The sequence below is a fragment of the Rhopilema esculentum genome, chromosome 10 (assembly GCF_057945365.1).
Source record: "Rhopilema esculentum isolate cy_ngs chromosome 10, ASM5794536v1, whole genome shotgun sequence".
Taxonomy (NCBI): domain Eukaryota; kingdom Metazoa; phylum Cnidaria; class Scyphozoa; order Rhizostomeae; family Rhizostomatidae; genus Rhopilema; species Rhopilema esculentum.
Genome location: NC_142824.1, coordinates 2,490,561 through 2,503,609, shown reverse-complemented (window position 1 = coordinate 2,503,609; position 13,049 = coordinate 2,490,561). Strand labels below are relative to the sequence as shown.

Here is a 13,049-nt window from a genome sequence, read left to right as displayed (position 1 = left end):
TCGGTAGCCTTCCGTGTCCTTGTTAAATAACGAGATAATTTTTTAATCAAAATGAGATCTTTTAACTGACAGTATCAAGTTCGTTGGAAGAAATTAAAATTTCTTTGAGTAACAAACTCTGTAGTATTTTTATTTACTTTGTAGTAGCAAAATTGTTTGTGAACAAGTAGTAGCAAAATTTTATTAGTTTACTTTATCTAGATTAATTTATTGGTGCTAATCTAGTTCTTCTTTAAACTTAATTGCTATTTTAAACCTTTGTGTTTTTTGTCGTGAATAGTGTCCTAAATGTTGTTCAAAAATGTTTTATATTGAACTGTAAAGCTAGGTTAAAATACTTCAAAAAACGAATCATAATAATCTTATCAAATTTTTATAATAATGGTACATTTTGTCGTGAAAATTAAGACCCATTTTAATTATTTTGTGTGATCAGGGTTACAATCACCCCCAACCAACGAGAATCTAAATGGCCATAGATATTTATCTGTTACATAGCAGACGAGATTTTACCGCACATTTTTTCAAACCTATAAAACATTTCATTACATTTTGACAAGGTTGAGTATGATAATAGGTTGACAGGGCTGATGCCACCAACAACAGTGCCTGGTTTTTCATTGGAGCCACAAAGGAAACTGGTTTTTATTATATTATATTTAGTTCTTTATAACTTTCGGTACCGAGGCGGTTGAGAATTTCTAAAATGGTCAAATATATGATCGAGAGCTGACTGAGAACCAAGGATCCTGGGCACAACAGACGAATATTCTATCTAAATTATGCTCCAAAGCTCTATTTGGTTTGATTATGACATGAACAGGGATGTGCCGATTGGGGGGCGTCACGCCTTCCCCCCCCCCCCAATACCTTGAACAAAATTCAACCTGTAATTCATTCATTTTATTGGTCATGGTTGGTCATAGTCAACTTTCATTTTTGTAATACACTCTTTTTCTATAAGAACAATTTTATAGGAACACAAGCCTCAAAATTGGTCAAAAGTTAAAAACAAATTAAGAACAAGCTGAGGCTGCTAATGTAAACTGCAATTTTGAACAACGTTTTATCTTATAAACGAAAATTTTACTCATGTGTGGGTACTTTTTCGGTGAATATTCAAACTTGTCGGCAAATTAAGGCTGTCTAACTCAATTTGTTGGCAAATGAGGCCTGAACACCTCCCTAGAGCGAAACCGCTAGCAATCACACTATTTATTAGTTTAAGAACAAATTAAGAACAATCCACCTTAAGATTTTCGAAAAAACAGTCAGCCTGAACTCAAATTAACTGGTTCGTACAAAAAAAGAGAGTATTGCCAATAACTTGCTATAAGGAGCAAGCTAACGACTATAAGAAATGACTGCAAGAAATAGCTGCAAGAAGTTTTCTGAGATGCATTTTAAGCTAAACTGAAGGGTGTGGTCGCAAAAATTTTCTGCTCGCTCAGCTTGCAGGGGCATCGTCTTTCCATTTTGCCCCAGAGCCTATGGAACCTCTCGACGGCCCTCCAGCCACATTTTCCCCTTCGATTCTTATGAAATTAAAGAAAATTTTATAAGCTGGAGTTATTGTTATGAGGAGCTCAAAAGAAGCTGTAGTTCATTTTTGCAGATAATCCTAAATTGGCTTTTCGCAAAAAGATGCTCAGGGATTCACCCCCATAAACGCAAAATCCAGGAATATAAGTTTACGAAAATTTAATTTCCTCGTGCTTTTATGCCATCATTTGCTCTTACTTGTTATCATGAAGTGTGTATATGATCATCTATTTCATTGTTAATTAATTTTCTATGGAAAAAACCAATAAAGTAAAGTTGGTCACTTTTTTTCTGCATGCCCCCCCCCCCCCTAAACAAAATTATCTAGACACATCACTGGACTTTTAAGCGCAAGGAATTAAAGAACACAACTTTATGGATAGCCCTTGTTGTTTTCCAAAGCGTGACTTTTCTAGCAAAACATGATCCATTTTCGGAATAAACAAGTTAACTTTGAGGTAATTCTTGGAGTAAATTAATCTGTAGTCTCAGAAATTTTTTTACGAGATCTTTCTTCTTTACTTGATCATTTATCATTCTTCAGGTGCAAAATTTCCAAGAAACTCGGTGAGGGAGGAGCAACTGCCCCTAGCTCTCCCCCTTAAATCCGCCACTGAGCTGGCTAGCCCCTGTATGGGATTCATCCGAAATCAAGGAGTTACAAAGGAACAGTGTTATGTAACACAAAAAGAATCAAAACACCAAAGCGGAAGCTAGCCGGAAGCATTTTTCCTAGAATTGGCCAAAACAGCGATGTTGATGAACCTGCTCTAGAGTCGAGAATGAATTTTGCAAATTTTGGGTTGCTTATACATGGAGTGTTTGTTATCAATCTTGCTTCATCAACCAAGAGTCAAGGTAAGCAGTTCATTTTGCAATTACGGATGGAATGTGTGTAAATCTAGACGGAAACACCGAAAGCAACAGGCAAAAGTGCAACTAAAGGCATTATCGTAGATTGAAATATATTACCAATGCTAAACTCAGAAAAATATATCTTTTTCAATGAGATCAACAGCCCGTAGAAATAAATTACCAACGCTGCAGTCATCAAAGTATAGCTATCACAACGAGATCAACAGTATCATAATCATAACTTTAAGTTTGCATCAAGAGTGCAACTTCAAATCTCGTGTGTTTTACGCTGTATGAAAATAGGTTTTGGTTTCCTTGAATGTACAAGTCAGGTCTTTATCCTAAGATCGTGTGACTTACGGAAAATGAAATAGTTTATATTAAACAAATTCTTGTGCCACGCCCCTGTTGCCACACATTCTGGTGCCATGCATCCGTAGTGACCACTCCCTCTTTATGTATTCACTGTTCAACGACAAAAATAATATGAAAAACAAGAATTAGTAAGTTACTTAAAGCAACCGAGTATAAAATTTTGATCACTATAGGCGAAAGTTGTTGTGGTTTGGAAGAGAAACACCCGAAGGCCTTTCTAGTGTAACATGACTCGCGAAATCTGCCATAGAGAAATTGATAGGGAGATGAGCGAGCATATTTGTTGGCTTTCAAATGTTAAATCCTATGCACATGCAGAGATAAAATCGATTACGAGAAAAGAGGCTGTAGAATGAGAGCTATGTCCTACATCCTCTTCCAGTAAAAGCCATTCTAAAACCAAGAAAGTCCATAAAACGCTCACATTCCTACTCTATTTCTATTCGTACTCCCAAAGCCTTAAAAGACTAGAGCACTCAGCGTCGATCTTTGTTTCTTATAAAAGAAATCAGGTCACTTTCTATCATAAGCCTTTTATCAAAACATATGGATGTACTGATTAACATGACAAAATCAACCTGCTCTACATTAAAAACAAGGCAAGCTTCTTCTGTTTGCAAAGAAATCTTTTCTAATCAACAAATAAATGAAAATCATTATTTTACCGATCTGTCTATAAATGCTTGATGCTGTGTAGTGAAGCTAACATAAGTGTTCAGAACAAGATTTTTCAAGACTGCCACTCAGACGTTTACGCTTAATGCGAACATAAGGCTAATGTTTAGTAAATTAAATATATACTTAATGAAACAACACACCCGGTTTACCATTCTCAAAATGTAGATTTAGGAGGAAGTAGAAAAATAAAAGAAGGCCGTCTGAAAGCATGAGCTAAAAGAAGGTACTCATTTTATTGCCTTCTTTTTCTTCTTTTTTATCTTAAAATGCTTGCAACTTTTCCCCTTTTTGCCTTCTTCTCTCTCTTCTTCTATTTTTTGTGTTCCTCTTTGCCTTCCCTTTCCTCTTTAACCTCTTCTTCTTCCTCTTCGTCATCGTCATCTTCTTCCTCTTCGTCATCGTCGTCTTCTTCCTCTTCTTCCTCGTCATCTTCTTCCTCTTCGTCATCGTTGTCTTCTTTCTCTTCGTCATCCTCATCTTCTTCCTCTTCGTCATCGTCGTCTTATTTCTCTTTGTTCTCGTCATCTTCTTTCTCTTCGTCATCGTATTCTTCTTCTTATTCTCTTTTTTCTTCTTCTTCGTCTTCTGTTTCTTCTTCTTCTTTCTTTCTTTCTTTCTTTCTTTCTACATGCTTCCAACTTTACTTCCGTCTCTTTGTTTTCTCTTTGCTTCTTTCTGTTTTGTAATTCTCACTTCTCAGACACATCTATTTTTCCTTTTCGCAAGCTTAACCTTCCAAATTATTATCATTGAATTATCTTTGTCATTTTAGTCAGAATTGTCTGCTGAAAGTAGCTTATTTACAACTCATTAAAGCTCACTACCAAAAATTACAATGAATAAACAAAGTAAATAGATTCTTAAATATATATATAATAACATTGGAGGACGGCAATGATATTTATATACCTCCTTTTTACAGCTGTTTATATTTTTTCCATTTTTTGGATTTTTCAAACAAGGAAACCCACTTGTGCAATGTTATTCTTACACACTGTCCTATTATTTCGATGTATGTATTAGAGAAACGAGGGACTTATCTCAAATTATTTTTTTCTCAGTTTGCAATATCGCTGATGCAAGTCGTGTCAACTGCGGATGGCATGGCATAAATGAAGCCACATGCACGTCAAGAAACGGGTGTTGCTTTAAGCCTTCATCCGCGAGTGGATTTCCTTGGTGCTTTTACAATTCAAGTGAGTATCGCTATGCATAGTTTATCGTGACGTCCAATCTACAAAGTATTCACTGTCTGTGCTAGTAGCAAGGGGGTCACCTGCAAAGCAAGGATACGTCTTTGGATGATTACGCTATAAAGTTACTTTATCAAGAACAAGCATTAACAGTTAGGCTTTGCATTTGAAGAACTTGGCCCCATAATACTAGCAGCATAAGGAGCAACATAATACTCGATACCAAACGGAACATAATGCTCAGCCTCACGATAAAGAGCGATGCTTAGTTTGTGTTATTATGCTTATACACATAGGTATCTAGATGACCTCCATTAAAATGAAAACCTTTCGACAAAAAAATAAGGCAAAACAACTTTCGGGAAAAGATTTCGGATCCATTTTCGAGAATTTCGTTCAAAAAGACTTTCGGACAAACTTTTTTTGGATGATTGCAAAATATATGTTAAAATCAACTGTCGCAGGTAACTAAAACGAACTTTATAGGTCTATTAGAAAAGCTAGGGGGCAACTAGAATCACAAGTTTAAATCTGCATCATAGCGCTTGCACACCACCTGATAAAGATCCCAAGGTGTCTTCCCCAATATCCGCCAAGAGCGATTTTCTAATCTGTATATGTCCGTTGAGAAACTTTTGTAAGAGGGTAAGGTGACAGACAATAAAAAATAATTTCACCCATATTAGAAAATCTTTTTCCCCCTTTTTTAAAAGCTTTCTTTTGTCATTGCATAAACTTTCCTCGGTTCAAATTTTTTCTGTGTTAAGAAGTGTTGTGGAAGTGGACTTGACTTGTGGTCCCTTACATTGTCTACGCATAAATGTATTATCCTATTATTAAAAAAGGACGTAGTCGCAAAAAATGCTATTGTTTATTCCTCTAGGTTCTCAGTCCTCTCCATTGTGGGGGGCTGGTGCCGCCTCTAGTGCTCTGGCTAGCGTTGGATAATTGGATATATAATCTTTGTGAAAATCACTCTATGTTCCTGCTCACGTGCAAATTACTGCTCTACTTGATGCTATTGTTTTCTAGGAATTAAAAAACAGAATACAGAAAAATAGTCAAGCAACTCGTTTTTAGATGTTCTTTGAAAAATTGCAAATAAAATTCCATTGGACGCAATGTGAGCCAGGGGTTGAAAATAGGAAGTATTTTGAGACACCAAAAATATCTATGTCTGACATAATTTAAAGTATGAGAGGTCATAATGAAGGTTGGAAGTTGGAACAAAATATTTGGAAAAGAATTAGGAAAAGGGCTGGTAAAGTACAGGCAGGTTTATATGAATAAAAAACCAACCAGGTACTTAGGCCAATTACATGAAACACTAGTACAGGGAGACGGTTGTCGCCTTTGCAAAAGTGAGGCTGCTTCCTGGTGATAATAACAAGCTAGAGCTAAAGAAAGTTCTTTGTTGGCAAGACCCTTCGTGATTCAGTCTTAAAAAGCTCATTAGAAAATGCCCTCTTTTTTATATTTTGTATATCTTGCGTCCTAGATATATCTGCAATTCTGAAGTCAGCATCTGTCTGTGAGCATGCAGGTCCAGCAAGACTTGTTTGTAATAACAATCAAAGAGTGGATGTCCATGATGCGTTTTACGGTCGAAATAGAGATGACGCGTCCTGTCACAATTCCGGCACTGTAACCTGCTTTAACCCAAATGCAACTGAGATCGTCAGAAGCATATGCAAGATGAATTCTACATGTACCGTGTCACCAAAGGGTAGTATTTGGAATTTCGACTCAAACTGTGATAAGCTTAATGCACAGCTGAAGATTCATTTCTTTTGTGTCGCCAAAGGTAATTGCAGCTCCTTTTCAAATCTTTAAGGAATATTACGCCGAGATTATTTTAATTTAAGAAGGATAACATAAGGGTATTTAGTGGATTGCAAAGCCAGAAAAACATGAAGGCGACATTTGATAGTCATCCATATATAAAACTAATTTTAAATAATACTTTTTCTTTCGTGTTTTGTTAAGTAAATTCTTTAAAATTGCTTGCATAATTGCTCTTAAAAACCTTTTACTATTCATATTTACTGACTTGTTCTCCCCCCCCCCTCCTCGCCCAAGTATAATACTTGATTATAATACTCAGATAATTCACATCAGTGCCCTTAAGGAATATACTGGAAATTCTGCGGTAATTTACTCGTTTGCTGCGAGGCCGCCATTTTTACCAATTCATAATGGCGGCAAAAACTGTGAAAGCGCTTAATCATTCTGATAAAAAATATTGTGATTAAAGGCCATTAAAGATACCACAATACTTAGTAGAACGTTCTGAGACCTGTTTTGAGATGCAGACTTGCAACATTGTGATTTTTCGTCATTGTGTAGCACTTTTTTCACATTTCTCTCTACAGAATCGTCGATCAATGCGTCATCTTCTTTAGCAACATCTTACTTCGCTATTAACTTCATCACAAGCATATATCGAGCTTTTTTCAGTCCTTCGATTATTTTGACATCCAGAATCGCGCCTAGCTCTTCCTATTTGATGGAAACAACCTCTTTGAAACCAATGGAATCAGGTTCAGGGAGCATGTATACGTCATCGACAGAAGTTGAGCAATCTACCAGTGAAGAATTGTCTGTTTCTACAACAACAACACCAACAGACTGGGAAACTCCTACACAGAGTTGGGTGTTAGAGATGCTGACATCAATCGCAGAGGTCCAGGGCTCTTCATTCCCAACAGATGCGCTACGAATGTCATCAACTTCAAGTCTGCCCTCATCTTTGACTACAGTTACCGATTACCCAACATCATACTCTTTTCCAGAAATGTCTACGTTTTCAGTTGCAAGTAGAAATTCAGCAAAGCATCTTTCGTCACCAGATTTCTACATGTCATCGGTCTTCGCAAGCTCTAGTAAATTCATCTACATTTCCAGATTGCGGGCACATTCTAGTGCAGCAACAGCAACATCAGCAGCAGTAGCACCCTCAACAAATGCTAATGCGGTGGTAGCCACGACAAGTCTTCATGCATCGCCTCACAGGTCTAGTAGCCCAACAGCCTCACAGTCTTCGAGAGTCGCTTTACTGAGTGTTAGAGCAACAGAATCTCAGCCCTCTACCAAGCAAACTGCGAGTATGTAAACTTTTTAATTCTTCATTTTAAAGCTGGGGAATTTTTTGTAATATCTTGGTAAGATGCAAGAGACAGCGATAACTTAAACAGCACAAGTGCACTTTTTAGTTTGCAAAACAAGTCTAGGATGGGGGGATCACTCCGTGAGTTTTCCTCCCGTCATACGTCTTTTTTAAGGATTTTAGTATATTTTTGCCTCGACCTTTCCGTCCTTTGAAATCTAAAAGGAATGGCAGCTGGATTTATTAAATTTGCTTGCTTAACTGTTTCTGATCATTGCCAAATTTTAGATAGCATATTTCATTGATCCATGCAGATCTTTGATAAAAAAATCAGTTATTAAGCCATGTTCTTTATATTTAAAAACATAGCTCAACGTAACAACTATATCACAGGAATAGCAATTATACAGGTTGTACAAGATGTACAGGGTGTCGCCGACCTTTATTCGAGATTCTTCGGTTAATGACCTTTGAATAAACTTGATGCATGACATGACATTTGAATGATGACCTTTGCGCTATTTGATGTATGCCATTTGATTGTTGACCTTTCAATTCATTTGATGTATGCTATTTGATTGTTGACCTTTCAATTAATTTGATGCATGCCATTTGATTGATGACCTTTGCGTTAATTTGATGTATGCCATTTGATTGATGAACTTTCAATTAATTTGATGCATGTCATTTGATTGATGACCTTTTAAATTGATTTGATGTTACCATTTGATTGATGACCTTTGCGTTAATCTGATGTATGCCATTTGATTGATGACCTTTCAATTAATTTGATGTATGCTATTTGATTGATGACCTTTGCGTTAATCTGATGTATGCCATTTGATTGATGAACTTTCAATTAATTTGATGCATGTCATTTGATTGATGACCTTTTAAATTGATTTGATGTTACCATTTGATTGATGACCTTTGCGTTAATTTGATGCATGTCATTTGCTTGATGACCTTTGAATTATCTTGATGCATGCCATTTGATTGATGACCTTTCAATTAATTTGATGCATGTCATTTGATTGATGACCTTTCAATTAATTTGATGTATGCTATTTGATTGTTGACCTTTGAATAAATTTGATGCATGTCATTTGATTGATGTCCTTTCAATTTATTTGATGCATGCCATTGATTGATGACCTATGAATAAATTTGATGCATACAATTTGATTGATGACCTTTTAATTTATTTTATACATACCATTTGAATAATGACCTTGTATTAATTTGATGTATACCATTTGAAGGCACAATCTATTTTCATCCCAACGATATCCAGTTTAGCCACTTTCATGAATCATGATTACTTGATGGACCTTTTAGCTATTCCACAAAAGAATTGGATCGAGGGATCTTTTTGTGTACGAAGAATGAGTACACTATGTGGTGGGTCGAGAGGAACGCATACATGTATGTATGTATGTATGTATGTATATATATATATCTCCTGAAGAGTGAGTTACTCACGAAACAGGCTTGTAGAGATAAACCATGTAGTTTTACTTTCTTCAATCTATGATATATCATGCTCTACGTGCTAACGTATTGAGCACTGTGCTACGGAAGTATCAAAAGACAAATTTCTATATATATATATATATATAAATATATATATATATATATTTATATATATATATAATAAAATAGAATATAGACTAGAAATGAGACATGTTCTCTGTTACTCCGAGTTTCGTGCTTGCGCACTCATCAGACAGACTATAATTAAGAATATTCCTGTTACCGCGGTATAAATATACAAAAGGTGTGATAAAGTTAGACAAAAGAAATTTTATTTAATACAGGTTAATTAGTTAGGTGGAGTTCTATTGTTCATGAGGTAAAACTTGTTTTCGCTCGATCTGTTAATCTACTGAGCCTACTAAATTGGTTTTTGAAAATAGCCTTATTCCAGATTTCTAGTTTCTGTATTATAACCAAAATTTTACTCGTAATAAATAGCATAACAGCACTAAAGAAGATAAAAGAAATCTCTAAATTTTGATTAACGTAAAACGAATATTTAATCTTTTCGTAAGAAGTAAAGCAACATAAAAGTCAAACCAGTATTAGATCTTGGGGATATTTAATGCTAAAAAGTAGCTAATATTCTTTCAAGTCAATTAACAACGATTTCGTTCTTTTTCTGCTTTGTTCATCTTAAAGCTATTTGCTGCAGATCATCAGTTTTATATAAAATGCCTTTTTTACAATAAAGAAGCATCAATGAATTGACCATTTCATCTTTTGGTCGTTATGGAGGGAAATTTTTTACAATTTTCAAAGGGCTAAATGTTCTTTGTTTTTTGGAACTGGATAGGGTGATCTGAGGGCAAGTGCATGTGCCCAATTCGTAAGATAAAGCACTCTTCTTTGATCTAATACTTCTGCTGTCGCTTCTTTGATCAATGTTTTGTGGTTTCTCATCAGCTTTATCATAGCAATTTATGATAAGATTTAAGGAGGTCTACAAAGTGCAGGGAAGCTTAGCATACACTCGTTAAGAAGCTTTGAAAACTTGCAATGATAGATTTTTAATGTTTTAAATGAATTGGCTACGTAGTTTTTTGAAAAGATTCCCATTTTCAATTGCTCTGATCAATAAAGGGTATGATTTCTTCAAAACTGCAGGCTCAATCAATACTGATAGTAAAATTTAAACTTCTTATCTAGAAATTCACCTTATAATAATAATATCATAATACATCTTGCCAAATCTCCGTTTCGGAACAGTTACTATACCACTAACACAGAATTGCCAGGAAAGACGTCATTTGCAGTAAAATACCACAGGCTAATTTTCACTTAGGTTGGAAAAAGTTCAACCAATCTCTCGATTTCTATCAGGCCCTTTGCGTTGCTTTTTAGAATTTGTTCCATTCCTGGGAGGTGTCTTTTGAATTTTTCGCATTGCCATGAATGTTCTATGTTTTTTCATGTAATCCACACCTTCTGCAACTTATACTATCGTTGTTTCCTTTGTAATTAGCTTTTAAATCGGTCATGTTTAGTTTCAATTCTAGTAACATTGGTCCTTCTATTCCAAGATTGCCTTTCTTAATGAACCTCATCTTTGTTTTATTGCTATTCTTAACTTGCTGCTATATCTTATTTATGATTTTGCTTTTTACTATTTTTTCCAATCTTTCCTTGATAGATCTTAAATTTGTTTTTCTAAGTATTGCCTTGATAGGGCGTTGATTTTAATATTGAAGTGTTTAGGGTTATCGCATCTTTTTGTCTATTTTCTAGAATTTTTAAGATTTTTTTGTTCATATTAGTCCGTGTTTCACACCCATATAAGATTTTACGGATAAGTACACTTTCTATCAATTTTATGCTTATTTCCATGCTTTGTTTTTTGAATGCTGGTTGGCTGATTAAGAATTTGATTTCAATAATAATTGCCTTTGTTGAATTTTTCTTGCTATTAATGCATTCCTCTACTGTTCCTCTGTTATTTTTTATATCTCCTAGGTAATTATATTTGCTCACCTCTTTTAGGGTTGTCCATTTAACTTTAGTTTCTTACTTTGTTCTTTATTCGGTTTGTTTTTAAAATTCATTATCATTCTTTCACTTTTATCAAGGTTAAAGTTTAGTAGATTTTGTTTTTGAAATTCTTCTGCTATGTTCAGCGTTTGTTGCATTTTCTCTACTGAAAAAGATGCAAACATAATATCATCTTGATACAACAGAGGTGGGATAACCATCCTTCCATATCGTATTCCTAGTCTCTTTTTAATTATAGGTTACATTCCTTTATCAATGTGATTTGCACTAATTGAGGCTGCTAATATTGTGCCTTGTTTAAGAGTTTCGCCTATTTCAATGTCCTGGGTTATTCCATATGGTGTATTTATTTGCACACAGCCTTCTTTGTTCAATTCATAGATGCTTTTTAGGTATTTACCTTTCACTCCACTTTTATATAAATCTAGTAAACATGATTTCAAACATAATTTGTCAAAAGCTTTTTCTAAATCAAGGAACACTAAGTTAATATCACATTTAATGTATTTGTAGTAATCAATCATTGCCACATAACTAGGCGATCTAGGGTTGATCTTCCCTTTCTCCCACCAGCAGCAGCCTCTGAAAAGCCATTATCTATGTTTTCTCTAAGCCTATCTAGTATCAACTTTTCAAAGATTTTGCTGATATTGATAGTTAGAAATATTCCTCACCAGTTTTTTAATTGTCTCCAGCATTTAATTGTTTTAATTACCTTTTCTCTTGTATATTGTTTTAACTATTAATTTTTTCCACGTTTTTGGTGTAACCCTCTTTTCAAATGCAATATTTATAATTTTCAAAATTGATGTTCTTAGTTTCTCCCCACAATTCATATAAAATTCATTACACATAATATCTAACCCTGGACTTTTCTTTGTTGTTAAGCTATTTAAAACATTTTGGAGTTCCCATTTCATGAATGGTGCATTCTCTGGGACCTACTATCACCTTGTCTTCTTACAATGTTTTTTAACAGGATTGTTTTTAGCCTTACATGTTTCTTGTATTTTTTTTCTGGTTTCCTGCTTGATAATAGTTTCTTGAAATAGCATTCATGCTCTTTAAGGATTTCAATAATGTCTGTAAGTTCTTTCCCATTTTCATTTAGAATTGATGTTGGGTACTCAGTTCTTACCAAGTATATCTGCCCTTACTTTATAAAACTCGGCACTATTTACTTTAAATTTCTTAATTTTATCCATATTTGTTTTAAGCTTTTTCAATTTTTCTATATTAGTTTTTTCAATGATTTTTTTGTTAATTGTCTTGATTCTTATTTATGTGACATCCCTATTCATTATATCCCCATCATTTATATATGTTGTTAGTTTCTTCTTTAATTTTATTTTTTTCATTTTCAAATCCGTGTGCTTTCTATCAATATAGTTATTATTATTTTTTGTATTTTTTGCCCTACTTTTTGTGGTGTCACATCAGTTTCTTTTCTTTAATTTTCTATTGATAAAGATCGTTTAACCCAATATCTTGATAAAACCTGTAAATTTCCTTACAGCGGGAAATGCCCCTCCCTTTGGCCATTGCCCCCACATTTTGGCATAATAACCGAGATTTTTCCGAAATAATTTGTTATGGGTGTTAAATTTTCTCTTGGCCCCTCCACTTTTCAACCTGTGTCGGAGCCCATGGTACTGCAAGGCCCTCAAAGCGTATTATTTTATTTTCACTTTAATTTAGATTTGTTTCATTTCATTTTAATCTTAAAAATATTTCCGTTGGAATAAAGTTGAGTTTAGTAAAAATTGTAACTGCAA

General features: G+C 34.5%; 1 protein-coding gene across 1 annotated transcript; it reads left to right on the top strand.

The window, feature by feature from the left end:
- Positions 1-322: 322 nt before the first annotated feature.
- LOC135689924 (uncharacterized) lies at positions 323-12,572 on the top strand. Its single transcript, XM_065207297.2, has 5 exons — positions 323-2,400; positions 4,512-4,646; positions 6,142-6,447; positions 7,016-7,747; positions 9,088-12,572. The coding sequence occupies exons 1-5, from the start codon at positions 2,325-2,327 to the stop codon at positions 9,213-9,215; spliced, it is 1,377 nt and encodes a 458-aa protein (XP_065063369.2). The 5' UTR covers positions 323-2,324; the 3' UTR covers positions 9,216-12,572.
- Positions 12,573-13,049: the final 477 nt, after the last annotated feature.

What these genes read in the sequence shown, in the direction of transcription:
- LOC135689924 (XM_065207297.2), top strand. Translation starts at nt 2,325, where the DNA reads ATGAATTTTGCAAATTTTGGGTTGCTTATACATGGAGTGTTTGTTATC. An exon ending in TTGGTGCTTTTACAATTCAA is followed by an intron (nt 4,647 to 6,141) that starts GTGAGTATCGCT and finishes CTTGCGTCCTAG; the next exon opens with ATATATCTGCAATTCTGAAG. An exon ending in TTTCTTTTGTGTCGCCAAAG is followed by an intron (nt 6,448 to 7,015) that starts GTAATTGCAGCT and finishes TTCTCTCTACAG; the next exon opens with AATCGTCGATCAATGCGTCA.